This window comes from Phyllostomus discolor, chromosome 10 (genome assembly GCF_004126475.2).
Source record: "Phyllostomus discolor isolate MPI-MPIP mPhyDis1 chromosome 10, mPhyDis1.pri.v3, whole genome shotgun sequence".
NCBI classification, from domain to species: domain Eukaryota; kingdom Metazoa; phylum Chordata; class Mammalia; order Chiroptera; family Phyllostomidae; genus Phyllostomus; species Phyllostomus discolor.
In genome coordinates, this window is record NC_040912.2 from 95,000,862 (window position 1) to 95,024,110 (window position 23,249).

Sequence of the window (23,249 nt, forward strand, 5' to 3'; positions counted from 1 at the left end):
CCCCTTCCTGCTGTGAAAGTGTCCCTGTCCTTTGCCACAGAAACGTTCCCACGCCACACACTGGTGACGGGCCTGTGCCACGGCTGCGTTTGTCCGGCTTGGCTTCTTCCTCCCCGGGCTATGGGGTCCCGCACCCCCCGCCATCCCAGCATGAGCGGCTTCGCTGTGGATTCCCTCACATCTCCGGGGTGGACACCGGCCTGTGCGATGCTCCAGGCAGTGGATGGACAGTGCGGTTCGCCGGCTGGTCTCTGAGTCCCCGGTGTGCAGCTCAGGGAGGGCACCTCGTTCGCTGGCCGGTCACCACAGGGCTCCGGATTGCAGTGAATTGTCGTCCCCCAGGCCTTAATGCGTTGGGTGGCCAGGAGGTCGGACGTGCCCAGGCCTCGCCCGTGTGCATGGGCCCCGCTCCAGAGCCTGAGAGACGGGCTGTTTGACACGTACTGAGAGGGCGAGCAGTTTTGTGACGATGTGACACGGGGCTCCAGTCCCAGGGGGTGGAGAGAGCGACGGGGGGACGCAGCCCCTGAGCCGCCTGCAAGGTGGACGGAGGGCGGACGGTCAGGCCCCCGAGCGAGGGCGAACCCTCGAGGCCCTGAGCTATCGCCTGGCGATGCCACCTGTGTGGCTACCAGACAAACCGGGCAGGGCAGTTCAAGCAGAGAACAAATTTCGTAGCGATATGGCTCACCAGCACCGTGGTTTGCGAGTTTCCTCGGGGATTTAACCACTGCCTTTGCTTTTCCAGTGTGAACGCCAAACCACACTTTTGTGAAAAACGTATAATCTTTTCCGTGTCCTGCTTGGACGGGAGACACATCAAACTGTACCTCAGGCCCTCAGTGGACTGAGCACCGGCCTTCGAACCAAAGGGTCACCAGTTCCATTCCCAGTCAGGGCACAGGCCTGGGCTGCAGGCCAGGTCCCCAGTGAGGGGTGCATGAGCGGCAACCACACATTGGTGTTTCTCTCCCTCTCTCCTCTTCCCCTCTCTAAAGATGGGGAAAAAAACAACCCAAACCTGTAACTCGTGTCCTGAAATATGAAAAGGTCAGGAGACAAGAGAGGCTCTCTGAACGCACCGGCCCCCGTGCGTGGCCACTGTGTTGGACACGCACGCTTGGCCCTGATGCGGAGTCTCACTGAACGTCCGAACTGCCGGTTGAGCCCCTTTTCTCAAAGGGACGGACGTGGGACGGACGTGGTGGAGACGACGGAGCTGCTTCGCTGTCCAGCCCCCACCGTGGTGTCAGGAGGAGTGTGACGGACGGGCAGGCAGCCTTGTCACAGGTGTCCTCCCGCCCAGGGTGGCCCGAGACCGGATACGGAGAGCTAACCTGTGCTGTTTCCAGCTCGGCCGGCCAGGAAAGCCGAGGTAACTGTGCCTCATCCTTGCTTCTCCCAGGCCATCCGTCCGTCCGTCAGTCCACGTCTGGTCCCGAAGGGTCTGACTTGGCACACGTCCCGCCCCTTGGACATGGGCACAGGAAGGCTGACGGCGCCCGTGCCCCCATCCCCACCGGGGTCCCCGGGCTCCATCCGGGGCTCTGCCAGCACACTTCAGACTGAAAACACGGTTTTCTGGCTGCTTCAGGCTGAAGGTCTGTGTCCCCCAAATTCATAGGTTGAGACCTAACCCCTGAGTGATACATCTGATGGGGGGCCTTTGGGGCGATTCTGACACGGGGTGCAGCCTTGCGATAGGACCAGCAACCCTGTGGGAGGGACCCCACAGAGCCCCTCCCCCCTCCCACCATGAGAGCGCAGCGGGAAGGTGCCCTCCCTGGACGCTGGCTCTGCTGGTGCCTGGGCCCTGGGCTTCTGGACCCCCAGGACGGGGAGACCTGGACGTCGGTGGTGGTGTTACCGCCGCTGGACCCCCCGCGGCCCTGGCAGGTCCTGGTCTCAGTCCACAGTCTGAGTTGCTATCAGACAAACCGGTCAGGGAAGCTCGCGCAGAGAATACAATTTGCAGCGACACAGCCCCCTGCAGCCTCCACTCGGCGCCGCGGGGTTGGGAGAGGCCAGGGGCACCACCCAGTGGGGAGGGCACTGCCCCCACCTGGAGCTCTGCCGCTGTCATCTGCACCGCGACAGGGCGCGGCCGGCTTGTTCCGGCTCCACGAGCCCTGAGGGGGCGGTGTGCCCTGGGAGAGGGCGCCGCACGAAGGGCTGAGTTCGGAAGAGAGTCTCTCTCAACAAAACGTGGGCGCAGGGATGCGGCCAGGCAGGATGGGGCGGGTGGCAGCAGGTCCGCCCGGCGCCGAGGCGCCCCCGCCCCCTCGGCCGGGCTGGTTCCCTGCCCTCGTGCACCCAGCGTCACTGTCAGCTGTACACGCAGCGTGTGCGTGATGTCGATGTACCCAGACGGCGCTGAGCAGAACGGGGGAGGGGCCGCCGCCGTCTCTAAGTCAGAGGTTAAGGAGAGCGGGGTGCACCATGGGAACCGATCACTGTCCTCCTCGCCTGTGAACCCCGCAGAACCTCCCGGACCGGGGGCGGGGGGCGGGCACTGGGGGCGGGAGAACGGGAGGGCCCCAGGTGCACGCTGGCCGTTCACACTCAGGGATCCAGCGGCGGAACCCTGACGTCGGGTCCAGGCCCAGATTCGGTCGCCAAGCCATCGCAGCTGCCCGCAAAAGGCTGTGCAGAGGCTGCTGGTGGGGGCGGGGACGGGGGCGGGGCAGCGGCGCAGCGGCGGGTGTGGGCGGGAACGCGGGCGCGCGCCTTACCAGGACCATGTGGCCGGTGGAGATGTCCATGTTGGGTGGCACGGGCTCCTCGGACCAGGACGAGGTGCTGCTCCGCGCGGACGGGCTGGGCAGCGGCCCATCGCTGAGCTGCGAGGACACGCTGTTGACGCGGGACGCGTGCGGGGCCTCCGGGCGGTCGGACGTGCGCACGGCCATGCGCTGGCGACACAGCTCCTGGAAGACAGGGGCACGTGGGGGTCAGCGCCCGCCCTCCCCGGGGCCTCCGGCTCCTTGGCCCCCACCGGCTGGTCCCCAGAGCCCCCGTGTGGGCGGGAAATTCGCCCTGTGGCCTGACACACACAGATACACAGACCCTACACCCGGGTCCCAACTCTGTGGTCACACCGAGGGCCCCTCGGAGCGGGCGCGGCGTTGACGGAGTCCCCGCCCCTTCCCTAACCCTGCCCGGACAGGCTGCAGAGCGGGGGAGGGGGCTGCATTGTTACTGAAATTCGGGACCCGGCGCCACACTTGGGAGGGGGTTCAGGAAAATACCCCCCTTTTTGGTTCTCCCATCCCCCCTGCCCCCAGTAACACCGAGCCGACAAACGCCGCACAGGAGACAAAGGACAGAAGCTCTGTGTGGGAGGAAAGCCCGTGGTCCATGGGAGGGTTTGCTTCTCTGACCAGGTGCCCCAAGGCAACCCGTCTGGGTTTAAGGAGAGGTCTTGGGGTGCTCTGGTCAGGTCCCCGGGTGTCCTTGTCCACCGGTGGCACTCACACGCACCCTGGCCAGGGGACGTGGCCCTGGGCCCCCTCCCACAGGGTCTCAGAGCAGCCCTGCACCGCCACTGGCCCCCGGGCCCCGACCCAGCAGCTGCTCCGGGAGGACGGCTGTGCGCCTCCGGGGACAGAGGGCAGGGGTGACGGCTGTGTACAGAGGGCGGGCGTCTGCCACCAGAGGGGAAACCGAGAGGAATGAAGCACGCCATGCTCCGGGGCCTCCCTGCCTGCGGCCGTGGGGCTCGGGGCTCCCAGAGGCCGTTCCACAAGGAGTGTGTGTGTGTGTGTGTGTGTGTGTGTAGAACCCGCCCAAGGTCTCTGGGGCCTCAGAGACACAGACAGGCCTGGACACGGCGGTGATTTCGGTGCGGAGAGAGATTCCAGGGACCACCTGTGTTTCTTGCACACTTCCCTGTGCGAAGGGGACGCTGCACGGCCGGGGGGGGGGGGGGACCGGTGGGAGGTGGGGCCTTTGGGGGCAGCTGTCACCTGCAGGTGAATGGCGACCTCTGCCCGGCCGGGTGGCTCTGTGGGTTGGAGCATCGCCCTGTGCACTGGGAGGTTGTGAGTTTGATTCCCGGGCAGGGTGTGCACGGCAGGCAGCCGATCAATGTCTCTCTCAAACCTGTAAAATGTATCTTTGTGTGAAGATTTAAAAAAGCCGTTGCTCTGCTGGGGTGGACGTGTCATTCTCCGGGGACGAGGTAAACGACTCAGGGTCGTAAGATCCCGCGGGCCCCTCCCCGGGAGCAGCGGCAGCAGAGACCACGCAGCTCCTCCCCGGAGGCGGGCGTGGGGGCCGTCGCTGTCGCAGAAGGAAACCCCCTTCGTCAGGGGAGAAAACAGGCCGAGACAGACTCAGGTCTGCTCCCCCCACCATCGGCATCCCCGGGGAGGGGGCACCGACTCAGGCACAGCGAGCTGGGCCCTCCTCGTGCGGGGCCAGGGCTCCCGGCGTGTCCCTGGGGTGCGGACAGGAGCAGAGGGCCTGCGGAGGGCGGCGGGGGAACTTGGGACCCAGGTCAGGCCCCGCCCCCTGCCCCCGAGGGCCCCAGGGGCCAGGTCCAGCCCTGCTGGATGACCCCGGTCTGCAGCAAGGAGGATCCCCCCGCCAGAGACGGGGTTCGTGCCAGTCCCCCCGGATGTCAACGCGCAGTCACAAGCAAATCCACCCTCTGAAGCTCGTGCCCCATGATTTGAAGACACCGGACGCCATCTTGTTCACCAGGAGCGGGGAACCGTGGGGCCGGCACCTGGCGGCACCGACTCGCCGCCGCGGAAACACAGACGCGAGCCCTGGGCCCCTCGGCGGCCGCCAGCACAGGCACACGCAGCGGGCACCGCCGGGCCCCGGCCGTCCTCGCCCCCTGCCCCCGGGGCGGCGCCCCTGGCAGGGTTCGGCGCCCCATCTGCTTCAGCCCAGGCAGCTGCCCCCCACGTGGGGTCCCACCGCCGTCCTGTCTGCCCAGCCGCCTGCGCCTCTGCGGCGCACCGAGCCGGCCCCGGGCGCGCTCTGCAGAGCCTCTGGGAGCTTCCTTCTGCCTCAGACCACGCTCTGCAAAATTAGCTGAATAGGGCCCTGGGGGCGGAGACCCCTGCACACACACAATGCGCACGTCTCCCTTCTCAAGCCTCCGTCCGATGGGGGGAGACCGCGGGGCGGGGGCCGCCCTGGGAGAAAAGACCTGTCACCCCCAAATTCTGCCAGAAGAAAGGCCGGGACTACAAAGGCTGCAGACTCCCTCTCCGTACCTTTCAAGGGGCAGTCGGAGGGGGGCGCGGCCGCCTGAGCCCGCACACAAAGGGCGGGCTGCCGGTTATTTGGGGACTGTAATTAGTGGTCGGGGGGCCAGGCCGAGGACAGGCACAAAGCCCGGGAGAAAGAGGAATGGTTCATTAGGCCGCCGGGAGGGGCGAAGGCCAATTACTTTGCAGCCGGGACAAAACACGGAGACTCTGGCCAGGGCCGGCCTCCCCGGGGAGGGGCCGGTCTCCCGCTCAGGGGGGGGCGCTGCGGGGCCCGGCAGACCCTGGAAGACCTGGCGCACGGCCTCCGGCAGCCTGTGTGGCGTCGCTGCGGGCGACCGCGCAGAGTGTGGCCACGGAAGCTCGGCCCTCCGGGGGGAATGCAAGCAGAGGCAGGGAGTGCCCCGAGGCTGTGGGCTCCCACAGACACGCCAGCCGGGCCTCCCCTGGCGGCGGAGGACGGGGTCTGTGAGTGTTTATTCGCCCGTGTGCGTTTCCTGAGCGGAGCCCGTCCTGCTCTTGGGGTGGGGACCACCACGCCGGGCGGGGGTTGAGTGTGGGCGCCAGGAGGGTTAGCGGGCACGTGTGGGGGCGGCGGGGGAGAAAGGGTCCCAGCGGTCAGCGTGTCTGTGCTCCCCACCCCACCCGGGGTCCCCGGCAGGTTCGTCCAGGCCGTTTTGTCGTAAAAGCAGGTTTGGGGGAGAGGGAGCTGCTCTGAGTCTCGGCCTGTGGGCGGCGCGGCCGCACTAGGGCTTCCTCCCCACCAACAGCACCTCCGGCAGCGTTGGGGGCGGGGGCAGGTGGGGCGCCTGCCGAGGCCCCGCCCCCAAGTCCCCGCCCTCTGTGCTTCCGGAGGAGAGGTGGGGGCGGGGACGCGGTTGGGTGGTCCGGGTAGGAGACAGGACCCACCGTCCTCCTGTGACGGGGCCTTTCCCGGGGCGGGGGCTCCATTCACAGCCCCCTCCCTGTGTGTGCCCCGAGTCCCGGCCTCACCTCCTCCTACGGGCTTCTCAGGGACGCTCGGGCGACATTTACATCTGAAGGGCAGTACACACATGCACACATGCATGCACACGCGTGCACCCACACGGGGTGACTGCTCAGCTGGGCGAGAATGTGTGCAGCTCCTTCTGACCTCTGCCCAGTGGCCCTCGGGTGCCGCGTCCCCGCCTGGCACCCACCGAGCTGCCACCCGCCTCCCACCCAGGCCCACACCTCCCCCGAGTCCGAGAAGACACCACTGGACGGCTCGGACGGGACAAACGCGGTGGTGTGAGGGGCCGTGGCCAGCGGTGGCTCCCGGTCCTACGAGATGTTCTCTCGGAACAAAACTCAGTGACACAGACGCATGGTGACGAAGACCAGTAAGCACAGCTCTCTGCACTCCCAAACCCAGGTCGGTCTGAGAGCTCCGCAGTCAGAGGACAAGGGCTGCCTCTCCCGCCCCGGGGGCTTGCTCCGCGGCCACCTGCACCCCGCTCCTCACCACTGGCCGGACAACCGCGGGCCTGTCCCGTCCCTGGTGGCGGTCACCTTGGCTGCACTGTGAACCTGAGGACAAAGGTCACGTTTGCCGGTTTCCATCTTTCTTGGGGTGCAGCACAGATCTCAGGCTGCGAGGAATGCTGGCTCACGGTGCCCACCCCCAGGCGGCCCCGGGCCCCGGCGTGCCCACGAGGTCCCCGGCACGCAGGGTGTGCTGTCTGGGGGGCTGGAACCCGGTCCTGCCCACGGTTCGGGCTGTGTCCTCCGACACGGTCCCGGCTGCCCCCGGCCATCAGGGACTTCCCCCCGCCCAATGGCTCCGAAGGGTCATCCTTCTGCCAGACTCAAGGCGCATGAGAGACCAACGCCCCCCCAGGGTGCAGCTGGCGTTTGCCTGAGGGGGGCTCTGGAGGTCGACGACCAGCTCAGCCCCCCACACAGCGCACCCCCCCACGCACAGCGCACCCCCCACGCACAGCGCACCCCCCACACACAGCGCAGCCCCTCCCCACAGCGCACCGCCCCCCACAGCGCACCCCCCCCACGCACAGTGCACCCGACGCACCGGCTGCGCCAGCGAAGGACCAGGGCCGCACACCCAGGCCACTCCCGAGGCTCGTGTGGACCGCCGGACGGAGCCGGGACGGAGTCGTCACACAGACACAGGGAGGGGTGGTGGGTCCCCACGGGCACCACCCTTCCCCGGGCCCCGCGCCGACCAGGGCTTGGTGGTGGTCTGCGGTGCACGGGGCAGAGGGCGGGCTTTCGGTCGCACCAGGAGCACCGGGATCAGCAGCCCTGCCGACCTCCCGGTGGGTTCCTGCCGGGGGTCTCCGTCGTCGCCACGGCAAGCGTCCCAGCCAGGCCCCACCGGTGAGACCCCCACTTCCCGGCTCTTGAGACTGACGACGCCCCCGACATTCAGCCCGAAGGGTTCCCGCAGAGTCAGCGAGGGCCTCAGAGTTCGGGGTCCAGCCCCCACGTTCCGAGGGCAGGCGGCGCGGCTCTGCCCTTCAGGCCGGCAGCTGAGTCGGCCGGAGCGCTCCGCCATGTCTCCCCGGAGCCGCCTGCCCGGCCGGGACCTCAGAGGGGCAGCTGTTCGTCCCGGGGACTCCGTCCCCTCCCTGGGTCCCTTCTTGCTCAGAAGACAATGAACCACCACCGGTCGTCATCGTCACCGCCCCTCCTGTGGACACCCACAGCGCCCACGTCTCCCGCTGCTGCTTCTGAGGCGCCGACGGCTCTGGGTGCCGGAGGGTCTCGGGCCGCAGCCGCTGAGAGTCCTCGCGCCGACCGATCTCGAGTTCAGCATGCTGGTCGGCTCCGTCAGCACCCGAAGGGCCCCTGCTGGGTGCTGTGGGGGGGGGGGGGGGCTGGGGAGGGCGGGACAGGCAGGGCCACGCCGAGCTCTGAACCCAGGCCCGCTGCCTCCTGTGCCCGGGAGTGGGTGACCCTGCACCCACGTGCAGTGATGGAAGTGTGGCGCCCGGGGGTGAGGGCGAGACAAGGGCAGGACAAGGGCAGAGGAAAAGGGCCCTGGAGTCTGGGGCCGCAGGGTGGTCCCGGCCGGCAGAGGCCCGTGGACGGTGTGGGGTCGCCCGGCCGGCAGATGGGGTGAGCGGGGTAGGAGGGCTTCCGGCGCCGGGGGCCGCGCGCACAGAGGTGCAGAGACGGAGAAGCACCGGGGCCGACCCAGGCCCGCGAGGACGCAGCCGGCAGCACAAAAGGTATTCAGGTCTCTCCATTCTGCAGCCGCGGCCTCATTAAGGCAAAGGGCAGGGCCAGAGGGTGGGGCGGATGGGGTGGGGGGGTGCGGTGGGGGATACGGGGGTGGGGGGAGGGTGGCAAGCAGCTGCTTCTGCGTTTCCAGCAGCCGTGCGTCATCCTGGGGCCCAATTATTCTGTCCACAGCGGGTCTGAATGGCGGCCCAGGTGCCCGGAGCCTGCAGGCTCTGAGGGCGTCCAGCAGGACTCGGGAGCCGGCCAGCGGGAGGACGCGGGCAGGTCACTTTCAGTGAAATAAAGGCCTCTGACCCCCAAGGCCTGTGAGCGTCTCTGAATGCCTGTCACCGCCCCTCACCCCTGGGGAAGGGACGGGACGCTGACCCTGGACAGGGAGTCCCACGAGTGAAACCGGCAACGTGGGTGTCCTGGGCTTGGGGGGGGGCTGCGGAAGGTGAGCTTCAGCGGCTGGGGGACTCGCCGGGGACAGGATGCCAGAGCCCCCAGACACGAGGGGCACGGCTGGGGGGCAGTGGGGGGACAGCGGCCCCCGCTCTGCTCTGCTGCCTCGCTGGGAGTCCACCCCACGCCCGTTGGCCCCAACGCACTGAAAACGCCACCTCTAGAAGCAGGGGTGGGGGTGCGGCTGCTGGGAGCAGGACATCTGGGGTCCAAGGTCGGAAAAGAAACAGTTTCAAAGGCGACCAGCAGGGGAATCTGGGGTACCTTCTGGTTTGCACCCACATTTTCAGGGCCCTGGGCCCCCCACATCCTCTGTGAATGTGGAGAAGCGAGCCACGGAGGGCGGCCCTGAGCCTCGTGCAGGAACAAGCCTGGGAGCCGTCTCCTCCCGGGCAAGGGCACCTTGGCTCCTGCTGGAGGTCTGCGTTTGGAGGGTCTACGAAAGGGGGATTCCAGGAGTTCTCCTTTGGTGGTTACCTGTCCGCCTCAGTGTCCGCACAGACAAGTGACAGTGACAGGACACTCGCCCGGAGGACGCGTCCAGGCCCCGCACACGATCGGAGGACCTAGGACCGGCCGGCCACGCGCCGATGCCCACGTCCTGCGCGTGGTGATGATCCCGGAACTCGCCACACGGACTTTCAAAACTGATCTGCGATGCAACTTCAGGAAGTCGACCCAGGTCCAGCCCTGAGCTTCGTGGCCGCGGTCCTCAGGCCCGGCTCACACGCCTGCACCTCGGACCACGCGGCCCACTGGCTGCTGAATCGCCCTGCCCGCCCTCCCGAGACTCGGACGCACGCCCAGCGCAGACACCTAACACGCTGTTGCACTGCTGACATTCACAATCCCGGAGAGAATCCACTTTTCTACCACTGACCCCTTCCGAGCGGGAGATGGTCTGTCTGCCAATCTTGTGTTTCTGACGGAGAAAAGGGCCCACCGAGATCCCCCCTCCCCCCTGCCCCGTTCTCCCAGAGCAGAGACCCCTGGAGAGTGCAGTGTTTCCGCAACGAAGTCTGAGAACCGTTAATTAACGGGGAAGAGCAGCCCCGCTGCGGAGCTGCTCTGGTGCAGCAGGAAAGCCGGGACGGTAGGAGGGACGGGGTGCAGTGGGGACCGGCCCACACAGGCAGGGGCGGTCCTGCCTGGCTCCGACACCCCGACCGGCTCGGCCCCCTCCTGCTCGGCACAGACCCCCCTGCTCCTAGCGGACGGCTCTGTCCTTCGCCCCGGACCCGGGCCAGTGGCTCCCAGGGGTTGATCTCCTCCGGTTCCTGCCCTCCGGGCCCCTCGCTCACCTCCTCCGGGAAGCCCTCCAACCACCCAGCTCCCCCCGGGCCGTGCACTGCTCATCTCGACCACGCACGTGCCCAGGGACACCCTCAGGCGAAATCACGTGCTCCCGGTCCTCACCAGGTCACAAATGGATTCTGTCCTTGGAGGAAAGGAGATTTCCAGGAAGAGGCTGGCCAGGCCAGCTCCGAGGCCAGCTGCCCAGCCCGTCCAAGGCTCCTGAAAGGGCGACCCGCCATGCACGTGGACGCTGCCCCCACAGCCACGGCCCTGGGGACCCGCACAGACGCGGGCCGGTCCTCAGGCACAACGCGACACCCAGTGCCGCTGCCCCTGGGCGGGAGGAGGGAGGGCAGGTGCAAGTGCTGGAGAGCCACAGGGGACTCCAGACCGAAGGGACTCAGGGGTCAAGGTCAAGTGGTGTCAAGGTCAGTCTCATCTCTGGGCAGGCGGCCGGCCGGCCGGCCCCATGGGACCTCTCTGTGCCCGGGGTCTCTCCCGCCCTCGGGCTCTCCCGCCGGGTGTGCTGGCCCAGCCTCGTGTCCTTGAACACCCTCGTTCGACACTCGGGAGCCACTGCCACCCACCCGGCGCTTCCGGGTCAGGCAGGGCGCTCGCCTTTGCGAGGCCTCCCCTCCCTGTGCACCCCGCCCTGTGCGCCCCACACCCGGCTCCCGCCCCCGATCTGCCCCTCCTCGCCCTGGTGCACACCCCAGCACGAGTCCTGCCGAGTGGGGGGGGTGGGGCCTGGCACCGCAGGGCAGGCAACGCCGCAGCCAGAGGGTCCCGCCTGCGCCAGCAAACCCCTCCAAGCGTCTGCGACCACCTCAGACAGTGCGTCCTTGGACAGAACCAAGAGCAGAGATGCCAGAACACTTCCATGACCTTGACTGACCTTCAGGGGCACAGGCGAGCGCACAGAACTCTTTCCGGGCTCTTCCATTTTGGGTGGGAACTCGGGGTGCAGGGAGGTGCTTTGCCCCTGCTCTGGGCTAGGATGTATGACAGGATCTTGGTCCCGTGACTCCGTGTTGGGAAAGGGAGGGACTGAAAGAGCGGTGGGCCCGGCAGGGGGAGAGAACACAGAGAAGACTAGACAGGCCCCAGCTGGCGTGGCTCAGTGGACTGAGCATGGGACTGTGAACCAAAGGGTCGCCAGTTCGATCCCCAGTCGGGGCACGTGCCTGGGTTGTGGGCCAGGTCCCCAGTAGGGGACGCGCGAGAGGCAGCCACACACTGATGTTTCTCTCCCTCTCTTTCTCCCTCCCCTCCCCTCTCTAAAACTAAATGAAAATAAAATATTTAAAAAGCATTTAAAAAAAGAAGGCTGGACGGAATGGGAGGAGAGGCTGGACACCCCCTTCCCCATGGGGCTTTCTCCCGGTGGCCCCGAGAAGCCAACCGTCCTTGGGGCCCCAGGAGGATGCACGTGGTCTGAGCACAGACTCTCCGGGTGCAGGGACCCGCTCAGGACCTCAGTGGGGTCCTTCCTACTGTCCTCGAGGCCCGGCTCCCACCCCAGGGTGAGCCCCACCGTGTCCCACCAGTGCCCCGCCTGGCTCACCCACCCATCCTTGCTAAGTCCGTCCGTGGTGCGGACGCCCAGGGCCTGGTCCCCCTCCCGCCGGGAACGTCCCCCCCTCGTTGCCCGTTGTCCCAAGGTCTGACCTCTGGGAGTCTGCAGGGCCTCTCTGCCCCCTGCAGGGTCACGCTGTCGCCCCGTAATTGGGGGTGAGCAAGGCTGCCTACGTGTGCTTCCCGCAGTCTTCGAGGAATCACGTGCTGAGCAGAGAAACCTGGGACTCCCCCCCCCACCCCCCCGAGACCTGCCACAGCGCCTTTGGCCTCGGGCGGAACGCCTATGCAGGGTCTGGGGGCAGCAGGTCTGCGGACTGAGGAGGCTCTGTCCTGCCCCGGGGGGGGGGATGTGGCCCGGCCAGCTGACCCCGCTCATCCTGATTCAGCTCTGCCACCGCTGGCCAGGGGACCCGGACCTACCCGACGCTCACGGTCCCCACGGGGGAGCAGGGGCGCCAGCAGGACCCCGCTCACGTGAGGGTCACCAGTCATGGACGAGGTGGCCTGTGTTGGCTCTCGGGGTGCCTGGGCGGGCGTCGCTGGGTGGGTGTGAGGATGGGGGGCTCTTGGGGTGCGGCGGCCCCAGAGCAGCTCCTCTCGCTCGCCTAGGACAGAAGCTCCGGCCTCGACAGAGGTGCGGGTGAGGCCGGCGGTTGCTTCCCGTGTAAACGCGGGTGGAAGGGGCCACCTTCCTCGGCCACCCCCGCCTGCCGCCACGTCGGAGCCACGCGGGGACGGCATTTTCCTGCGGCACTTCCGAGACACGTTCCTCCCGCGAGTTACAGGAGAGAACCCGGTGACGTCCCTGGTCACCCAGGCGAAACGAACCCCCCCCCCCCCCAACGTGACCCCCGGCCACTCCTCAGGCGGGTGTCCGAGCAAAAGCCAGGTCTGCTAAGGGCGGCAAGAACGGGAACCAAACATCGTAACAGACGCAGAGCGAGCTGCAGCGGCGGCCTCAGACTGGCCGCCCCGGACGCCCCATCTCTGGTTTCCCACGCAGCGGCAGCAGGAGCCGCCTGTTGCCTGATCCAACCAGTCCCCGACCCGGGAGGGCGCGCTACCCGGGACAGCGGCCAGCTGCGTTTCCGCGTCCGGCTGTTCCCGCACACCCGCCCCTCCTGGAGCCGCTCCCACGTCCCCGGCGCTGTCTTTGAGGACACACGTGGCGTGGAAACTGGGGAACAGCCTTCGGGTCACGGCTCATGGAAGCTGCACGTGTGAAAGCTTAGGGTTGATGAGAAAAACTCGCGACACAGGCACGCCCTCCGGCCAAGGTTCTGACTCGAAGGGGTAGGGTGTGGGGACGGCTCCCGGGAGCGGCCCGGCCCCGGAGGCTCGCGGTCTGAACCCGGCCGCGCAGACACAGGCTCCGGCGCGCCTGGTCCTTCGCTCTCGCCTCGTGGCCGCGTCCGCGGGCCCCCGAGAAGCGCGGCTCCGAGCTGGCAGAGGCGCCGGCCTGGGTCTGGGGTCTCGGAGCGCAGGAAGACCCCGCCCCGAGGAGCTGGCGTCGCTCTGACGGAAGGAACCCGCACTCACAAAACCGCTTCGGTACCTGAGCGTTTCCGGAGAATTCTACCTACGGACCCTGGGACCATGGGCTCCGTCCGCCAAGGCCGGACTGGAGAGATCGCGCTCTCAGGCTGGACTGATTAGAGCAGGAGGACACGTCCTTCCGCAGTGTTTTTGGGCAGCCTTCCGTTTCTGTTTTACTGTTATTACTATTTATTGTACGTTTTTAAATCCTCACCTGAGGATATGTTAGTTGATTATAGAGAGAGGATGGGGGAGGAAGAGAAAGCCAGAGAAAAACATCCATCGGTTGCTTCCTGTGCACGCCCTGACCGGGGACTGAACCCGCAGCCCAGGCCTGTGCCCTGACTGGGAATCGAACTTGCAACCTTATGGTGCACGGGGTGATGCTCCAGCCCAATTGAGCCCCCCGGCTGGGGACACCTTTCCATTTTTGAAGGGTAGATCTGCTTATTGAGTATTTGCAAAGGAGATCATTTTGGGCAGAAAGTTTGCACGTGACGCACAGAAAAGCCACTCCCAGCTCTGTCGCTGACGGAAGGAAAGATACTTCAAAACTCCCGGTGCCGACACCCCCAGGCCATGACACCCCCAGGCCACACCACCGCCTCCCATCCAAACGGGGACATCCCGCCCTCTCGCCATTCCTGTGGCCGGCCGCCACACCGCCCCCTAGCAGGGGCGGCTCCCTTGGTCCAGAGCCCCGGAGAAAAGCCAACCGCGACCGGTCCTGTTTGCAGGCGCCCAGCTGAGCCCCGCCCGCAGGTGGGAAGTCAGGCGCACCCAGTCTCGCCCAGCGTCGGGCGGGGCCTGGGAGCCTCGCGCAAGTGGCCGTTGGGTGAGTCGCCCCCGCCGCTAACACGGTGTGCGCTTCACGGCAGTTCGCAAGTGGCTCCCTCCGCCGAGCGCGTGCTTTCCTCCGGGTCCGGACCCGGGGCCTCCGAGGAGCAAGGACGCCCTCAGAAGAGAGCCTCGGGGAATTCCGCAGGAGTCCGTGCTCTTGGGGGAGGGGGATCGAAGCCCCAGAGAACCGGGGGCCCCCTGCAGCGACTCAGAGAGCAGGAGCGAGCGCGCCCCCACCCGCCACCGGCGCCCCGCGGCCGGTTCCACCTGCCAGCGCCACAGACGCAGGGTGCCCGCGTGGACACGCGCCATGTGCACGGAACGCCACACACCACCGTTCTTCCAGGCCGTGCCCCACCCCGAGTGAGCGTGCGTGTGGATACACACATGCGGTGACAATACACACACTGCGGACCCTCGAGCAGAGGTCTGAGCTGCGGGGTGCACGCCCATGCGGACGTTTGCAACAAACACCGGCCCGGCGCCTTCTCTCCCCCGGTTTTCCCAGCGGCACGTCCCCCACTCCCGCTCACTCTCCGGTGAGACCGCAGCGTGTGCCGCGCACGACTTAGGAACCCAGCACCCACCGCCTGCTCACGTTACCGGCAGGGCCTCCGGTCCACGCACGTGAGCGGTAGTTAAGGCTTTGGGGAGTCAAACCCGAAACCCAGATTTCCATCTGCAGGGGGCTTTGTGGCCTCGTTCAAGGGTCAGTTGTGTACAGAAGGACAAGCTAATTTGGGGGCGGGGAGAATGACCGCAAAGACATTGGCTTTTCAGACCACCAAGTACAAATTTAACCCAAGTATAGTGTGTCTTATGTGTTTAGAAGGAAAAAAGTAACAGTTACTAAAACAATGTCGGGAAGTCTGGGGGCGGTGTTCTGTCGAAAACGGCCTTTGAAAACGGTCTCGCTTCCTGTAAACGCCGACCAGCCCCGCTCTTTCAGGCCGGGACACGCTGCGCCTCGGGAGATCGCCTGGTGACATCTTCCAAGAGTCCGAGCAGAAGCGTCTCCCGAGAAAGGTTTGATTTTCCAACGGGCGAGGCGGACCAAACAGCAGGCCAGCACAGGCGGCCTCGGGAAGCGGTTTATAAATAGTTCCGTTTTGAGGAAGCAAAGGGAAACGCTCCAACGCGTCAGCAGGAGATGCAGATGCAGAGCACAGTTGGCGCTGGCACCACCCAGGGCTCCGGCGTGCTGACCCCCGCTCGCCCCTGCCCGGTCAAGAGTCCTCCTGCACCTTGGATGTCCCCAAACCGAGCTGCGGTTGTCCCAGAGTGTCTGTGGGGGCGGGTTCCAGCCCCCGGCCCCAGGACGGACTCGAGGGGGGCTCCAGTCCCTCACGCGAATGGCCTGGCTGGGGCCGTGGGCGGCCTCTGCCTCGGCGGGTCCCCCACCTGGAACCAGAGACGCTGCTCTCCGTGGCGGCCGGGACTCTGCAGACCCGCACGCAGCTCAGGGGAAAAGCGCGGAGGGCGGTCGGCGTGGGTGCGGGGAAAACCCACCCGTGAGCGGACTGGTGCTGTTACTCTGAAACAGTTTTGTTTCTCTGATCCTCAAGGACACTCTCCCGTTGCTTTGAGAGAGAGAGAGAGACACAGGTCCCTGCGAGACAAGCCTCCACTGGCCGCCCCCCTGACTGGGAACCGAACCCGGGTTGGGGTCGGCGCTGCAGCCCACCGAGCCACAGCGGCCAGGCCGGGGAAGCGCGGTTGTCCCTGAGGATCGCCTCGAGGCCCCCAGCTGCGAACCCCAGGTTCTGCACAGACTGCCCGTCCCCTCAGGGCGGGGACTAGAAGACGCCGTTACAGGGTGGCAGAGACTGATGCTCTCCAAGGGTCACCTCGAGGGGCCGCCCACACCGAGGCAGCTGGCGCCCCTGGCCTGGACGCTCGTGCGGGACCTCTGAGCTGCTGGTCCCTTTGCAGGACGCCCGGCTCCTTCCTTAAAGGGCCACTTCGCACGTGGACAGCGCCCTGATGACCTCTCCCTCCTCGGGCACCGCGTGCACCCTCACTCACACGCCATCTCGTCCTCTTTCAGAGATGCCGAAAAACGGATCGCGAGATTCCGTCGTGTCCCCACGAAGCAAAGCCGAATGTCGGGCTGTCGGGTTTTCCTGGTGGCGGGCGAGCAGATCTATCCCCAGACTCTTCCGGCACACAGAACGGCGGAGGGCGGCCCTGCGGCCACTTAAATATAAGCAGAGCCCCGGCGCCCTGGGCCCCTTTTCCTGGGATTGCTGGTGTAGTTTTGCTGAGTTTTTAAAAGCTCCCCGGCCCTGGCTGCTGTGTCCCGGGGACGGGGTGCCGGCCTGCTCCACGAAGACACAGGGTTACACAGTCGGCCCTCCGCCCGCTGGGGTTTCGAACCCATGGGTTCAACGAACTGCGGACGGAAAGCACTGCTTTTGGTCCGTGTTTGGGAGTCCACAGTTGCAGGTGGCGTGCGCTGTGCTGGGCCCTGTCCCGAGGGACTTGGTGAGCATCTGCGGACGTCGGCACCAGAACCAGGCCCCTGTGGCTGAAGTTTCAGGGAGTCAAAGTCAGGCACGGAGTCCGGGCGGTGGGGGGTCGGCGCCCCGATCCCCGTGCTGTTCAAGGGTTGACGTACTGGACCGTGAGTCCTTCACACGTGACTCGGCTAAACCGAGAGCTGAAAATCGTGGAACCCCCCACCGTCACCGGTCCTGCCCGGCCGAAGCAGATCCAAACAGTGCCTCAGCTCGGACCCGCGTCCTCTCCCAGCACACAGCCGCTTCCGGGGGCACAGTGCCACGCTCAGGCCAAGGGATTCCTGGGGAGCGGTTGTGGTTCCAGAACTGAGCCCGCTGGAAGAAGCTGTACAATGATTTCACTTCTAAACTTTCCTAGATCATAGTTTTAAAGGAAATTTTTTTCTGCTTTTTTTTTCTTTTTATTAATCTTAATCTGGATTGAAGAAAAGCACACATTTCATTTATTGTCTGGATTACAGATTCTTATTAAACAAACCAGGGCTCATTATAAAATCAATATCAACTCAACCACCTGCCCCCAGGAGGAGCAGCTGAAAGGTCACCCCAAGAAACTCAAACAATTTTCCTGCTGAAAGGGCATGATTTTAATTTCAGATACTATTAATTAGAGCTGTCACCGGGACGATTTTTTCCCTGTTAATTATGACAAACTCAGTTCTAACCGTGCATTTTTTGGGTCAAAATCAGCCATTTCTGCATGCGAGTCCAAGCTTCCCATTCTATCAATATTTTATCCTTGCATTTCAAAGTGTATCAAAGGGTGCGTGCTTCCTCGAATCTGCCCCACGTGCTCTGGCACTCGCACCGACGCGGGAGGGAGCTGGTGTGATAATTTATTTATGTCCTGCACAGACGTGGCCCCGAGGACCCCGCCTCCGCCCTGCTCGGGCTCACTCCACAGAACGTCGGGGTAAATTCTTGGTGGTTTCTGTGACATTTTTTCCCGGGCTCCTTCTTCAAACGCGATGTTTCCTTTGCTCTAAAGCGAGATGACGCCGGCGACTGAGACGCCGTCTCCCAGACATTTGAAGTCGCCATTTCCTTATGGGGAAGAGATCGCCGTGACCCCCTGGGAAAACAGAGGTGTTCTCCATGCAGAGACGGGCGGAGCGTCTCGATGCGGGGCAGACAAGCTGTCTGCTGGTCTGGGCTCAGCGCAGAGGGACCCCCAGGGCCGGGGCAGCCCGGCGGGGCTCATGGAGGGGCCCTGGCAGGACCGCTGGGAGTGTTCTTCGGGAAGGGCCTGTCCAGGAGGAACTCTGGTGATGGAGGAATAACGAGCACCTGCTTACGCAGGGCTGTGAGATCTGACGCACTGTCTCCTAGACACATGACGTCATCGTCACGTGATCGGAGGAAAGGCCGTCTCATCCAATGGGAGGACGTCTTTGACAGGGTATCTTGATTAGGCTTTGAAAACGATGATGAAGTGAATTTTTTTACTTTCCCACGCGGGGCGCACGCTGGGAGTGAAATGATATTTTGTGTTAAGAGGGACCAGATGCCCTGACTTGCTGCTCTCGCCCCGAGGGCTGAGCCCCTCACAGGCCACCACTGCACATGGGGTGGACACCCCGCGTCTTCCAGGAGCCTGTGAGTGGGCTCGGTCTGTGCCCCCTCGGGTCTGGAGGGGCCTCCCTGGGCCTGGTCCTCCCTGGTCTCCGCCTCACCCGCTCACAGGCCACCGTTGCCATGGAGACGTGCGGGTTGACTTGCCACTTCGGCACCAGATCCCACTTGATCCTGACAGGAGCGGAGGAGCCGCCCACTCAGGCCCAGGGTCTTTTCACAGACGACACCCGGGAAGTCGCTGGTTTGAGGGACACCGTCAAACACCCCCACAGCCAGAACGCCTTGCCAGGCGGGCATTTTTCATCACGCATTGCCAAACGGAGAGAACAGATACCCCTCCCCCCAGTTTCTAATTAGCACCCCACTGCTGTGTACGCAGAGCCACAGCTGAGCAGCGCACTCGAGTCAATGCTACAGAGTTTCTAACTGTGGCCAGAGAGGAACCCACACCGGGCAGAATGGGAAGTGCTGGGGTGGGGGAGGGGCGGGGCGGGCGAAACCACCTGTCTGCTCCCTCCTTTACCTGGTAGGCCGCGGTGGCGTCAGGGCCCGGGTCGCCGGCCAGGCCCGCGAGCTTCTCCTTGAGGCGCGAGTGGGAGCTGTGGCGCAGGCAGTAGATGAGGCCCGAGGCCAGGAGGACGCCCGCGATGGCGGCCACGGACAGCAGGGTGAGCGCGACGAACTTGGTGGAGTCCTCGGGCTCCGCACGGGGCGGCAGGAGCTTCAGTTTGCTTTTCTGCGGAACAGGAGAGAGGGGCCAGTTAGTGCTGAAGCCGGGGCTCGGTCCCGCGCCCGCCCTTGCCAGACGCACCGCTCCACCCGCAAAGCGAAGCCGCCCTGCGCGCGCCTCGCGCCCTCCACCCGGAGAGCGCTTAGCTCAGAGCAGCTCCCCAGGGCGGCGGCGGCTACGTTTTCCCGGAAAGTTAGAGGGGCCGTTCTTTTTCCCTTAACGGTGGCGGTTGTTCAAACCGAACCGCACGTAGTATTTGATGCCTCAGGTGAGGCCGGGCGCCCACCCCTTTTCTCAACAGGTGGGAGGGGGTGCGGCTTAGCCCGAGCTCAGCACCTCGCGTTGGGGGTGGAGGGAGCCCAGAAGTCAGGGACACGCTGCGCTGCGCTACGACGGGGCGGAGCCAGGTCGTGGGTTCCGTGGGGATACTCTGGGTGTGGCGCCCGGGAGCCGCCACCCAAGGCCTCCCACTGGCGTCGCCCTGCACACTCGGCCCTCAGCAGTGCCTGCGGACTCGGTTCCTGCACGTTCCCTTCAAGGGCTCCCAGGGCTTCGGGAACACGGGTGGGCCCAGGGGCACACTTCTCAGGGTGTCGAGAAAAGTAGGGAGCTGGTGGCTATCCAACTCTCCTTGTTTTCTGGGCTGGGGTTGGGTGGGGCGGAGGGTCCTATAGGCGCATTTCACTAGTCTCCACGTGCGACCGGGGCCTGGCGCGCGCCCTCATCAGCTGCGTGGTCGAGTGAGGCTTATTAGCGACAACTGAAAGAGCCACAGCAAGACGATGAGGACGCCTCGCCAGGGACCACCGGCCTGCGGGGCTGCGCTCCTGTCCCGGCGGCTACGAGCACAACAATTAGCCGCCGCCTAATTCCACGCGGTAACAAAATGGATACCCCCGCCCCCAGGATGCCCGGTCGGCCCAGTCATGATTACTCCTGTATCGGTAACTTTCTACTCCGTGTTCGGCCCCCAGCTCTCCCTCCGCTCCGTCTCCGCTCCGTCTCCGAGCGCACACAGGGCCTCCGACGGCAGGCCGGGCCATTTTATCTCGTAATAATGAAGGCCACCAGAGCAATTACCGCCGGTCTTGACTGGAGAAGCTGCTCATTAATTAGCCTTCTTTTGCTTTGCTGCCGAGGATTAGCCGGTGCCGGGGCTGAGTTGATGGAAACGCGGGTTAAATGAGAAAAGACGCCGCGTTTTCCTGCGGCCGGGAGGACCGCCAGGGTCCGGGCTGCGGGAGGCGGCGGGGGCGGGGGCGGCGCGCGCAGCGAGCTGAGCGGCGGGGCAGGTGTAGCCACACGAGGTCCTGGCTGGCTGTCGCCTCGGCGTGGGGGGATCCCCGGAGACCCCTCCCCATCCCTGCCCCTCCCCCCAGCCACCCAGCGGCTTCCAGAAAGAACTCAAAGGCGGCCGGCAGCCCTACCCCTGCCTCCTCGGCTCCCTCCGCGTCCCATTCGCACACCGCGCGCGCGGGCGCAGCCAAAACCACACGAATAACTGCAGGGATCCGACCGGACGCCACGAGGCCTCCGCGGGCGCCGGGGGTCGCGCCCTTCGGAGGCAGCGGGTGAAAGGGCAGTGCCCTCCTCTCTTGGCCGAGGGGCCGAAGTGCGCGCAGCGAGTTTGCGGGCCCCAACCCGGCACGCTCTCTGAGAGCACATTCGAGGCTCCGGGCGGGGCGGGGATGGGGACCGCGGTCGCGTTCCGGGGATGTGGTTGCCCCGCCGCCTGAGAGAGAGAGAGGCCCAAATTACACCTGAGGGGGGGGGCGGTCTCCCGAATCACCGTGTGCCACCTCGCCCCGCCGTCCGAGCCCCCAGAGGGACCTCTGAGCCTCGGCACACGGAGCCACACCACAACAAAGGAGGCGGCGCGGCAGACGGAGGGGCACCCGCTGCTCCCCGCTCACGGAGCCCCCTCCGGCCCCTGCGCAGGCCGCTGGAGGTGCCCGCACTCCCACCCAGGGGTCCTGCCCAGGCGTCGGGAGGACCTCGCGGACCCAGGTGGTTGGCAGAGTTTGGGAAAAGGACTTCCCGAACCTTCTTGCCCAGCTCCGTGAGGCGCATAGGCGCTCGGTGACCGGCCTGGCTCCGAGGGGACAGGCAGTGTTCGGAGTGCTGCTGACGCATCACCGCCCCCGGGACCGTCGGCGGTCGCCCGCGAGCGCGGGAGATAAAGGCCAGGAACCTGCCGCCGCCCGGGGCTGTGGGCCCCGGGCTGCCGACCACTCGCTGTGTAAGGGGCACAGACGCGCTCCTGCAGTCGTGGGGCTGTAGGCGAGGCCACGAACACGCAGGGGCCGCACAGGGACACACTCCGGGCCGGGAGCGCCCCCGAGGCAGCGCCGAATCTCTTTTCCAGGAGGCAGGCTGGCGGGTCCTTGTCAGGGAGACCGAGCGTCACCTGGAGCCGCAATGCACTGGGCCGCGGGGGGGGGGGGGGGGGGCTCAGCGGAGCCTGCTGGGTTGCCCCTTGCCGGGCGCTTGGAATTTACTCAAAGGTCAAAGAAAAATGTCAAGGAGAGTGACCGCCCCGAGAGCTTGGGCCTCCCACCGGGGCCTCTTCCCTCCCCCAGCTGGAGACCCCCAGCGAGTCACTCCCGGAGTAGAAGGGGGTGGAAGGAAGAGGAGGGGACCCTACACTCATGGAGCCCTCCACCCCCCTGCCTGGGCCTGAGTTGTCCCCACAGAGAGGGGCGGCAGTGGTCCCCAGGGCGGTGGCAGTCGTCCAGGATTAGGGGGAGGGGCAGTTAGGCCACGGACTTCAGACGCTGGGTCTGTGGTGGGCGGAGGTGGTCTGGCCAGCGCTGGGGAGCAGCTGGTGAGGGGCAGGGCCAGGTTGGAGTGAGGGACCCGCCGCGTCCCACTAGTCTGACCAGGAGGAGGGACTCTGAACCTCTGGGGGGTCCCTCTGTCTCTCTGTGTGGCCCACACCTCAGGGGAACCCAGAGTCACCCCAATGTCCTGCCCAGCGCTGCGCCTCGCCTCAGGACCTAGGAGGTGCTGCTGGCTGCCAGTTGGGTCTTAAGAATCCCGGAAGAAACAATCGACAGAAATTCTCTTTTAAAAATTAAAGAGCACGCACTCCCCTCCTTGGCACAGTTACTGAGTTTAGATAACTTCATGATTATTTTATTTCTTTTCATAGAGTTAAAAAACAAACCAACTTCAAATTCCTACTAACCAGGAGCTTGAAGAGAAAGAGGTGAATCTGCTAACAGCTTAAAAGTGAGTTTCACCCTCCTGCCGGCCCAGGTGTGAGGGGGGTGTGCCTCCGGCTCCTCCCCTTGGGGTCCCTGCTTCCCAGGGCTGAGCCACCGTAACTACAGGTGTTTCCCTGCCGTGCCCTCCTGGCGCTGAGCCCTGCGGAGCGCCCACGACTCATTAGAGGCATCTTGCCAGTCTGGACTTGAAATCGAAAGAAAATAATGTTTAAATATTTATGACTTTGACATTTACAGTCAGGCCTTGCTTAAAAGTGGGCACCTCCTGTCTGCCGCAGCCCCCCTCCAGCGAGGGGCTCAGGGTGTGTGGGGACCCCGGGTGCAGGGGACACACAGACCAGCACTTACTGCTAAGTGTTTGGATGCAGGACAAGGGTGACCTCGCAAAGAACCAGGAATGCGTAAGTCAACTGAGCTTCCGGTCGGGCGGGCCTGGGGAGGGACCTGGAGTGCAAAGCGCTCACTCCTTCTGCCCCGCCGCCTGCAGCAGCGGCTCCTTGACCTCGGAGGATAAAGTATCGCAGAAGCGGTGACTCAAAATAAATGTGACCCGAGAGACAGGGTGTGTGGTTGCTCTCAAGACTCTACAGAGAGTGTCCTGACCCACTTAAACTATTTTGATCTGTGCTTATAAGTGAAGGTACATGAGATTCCCTTATATTATCTTCCGAGACATTTATGGTAAAATATCTTTAAAAAAAAGTTTGAGCCATCCATCTGGTGAGTTTCAACGAGAAGAAGACAGATTAAATAAAAGGAAAAAGAACGTTCTACACCCAAACTTGATGGCGAGAACTGAGGCAGCCGGGCGGGCGGGAAACTGGACGCGTCTGTGACAGGCAGCGAGTGGTGGCGTGTGCCCACGGCCGAGCTGTGAGCCGTTAACAAGGCCCATTCCGGGTCTAAGTAACTGACTTCAATTTTGAAACACGCTTGTAAAAAACAAAAACAAAAACAAAAAACAAGGTGTGACTCAGACATTCAACTTCATAAGATTAAACTTCCAATGTCCTCGAATGTTTCATTTGTTTCCTTTCGAAGGAAGCTGGTTTGCAGA

General features: G+C 64.9%; 1 protein-coding gene across 1 annotated transcript in view; it reads right to left on the bottom strand.

Annotated features, from left to right (window-relative positions):
• The window catches only part of PTPRN2 (protein tyrosine phosphatase receptor type N2), a 372,178-nt gene that overhangs the window by 44,430 nt on the left and 304,499 nt on the right, over positions 1-23,249 (bottom strand). Inside the window, 2 exon segments of the mRNA XM_036011084.1 lie at positions 2,733-2,927; positions 18,759-18,971. Coding sequence (XP_035866977.1) covers positions 2,733-2,927; positions 18,759-18,971 — 408 coding nt within the window.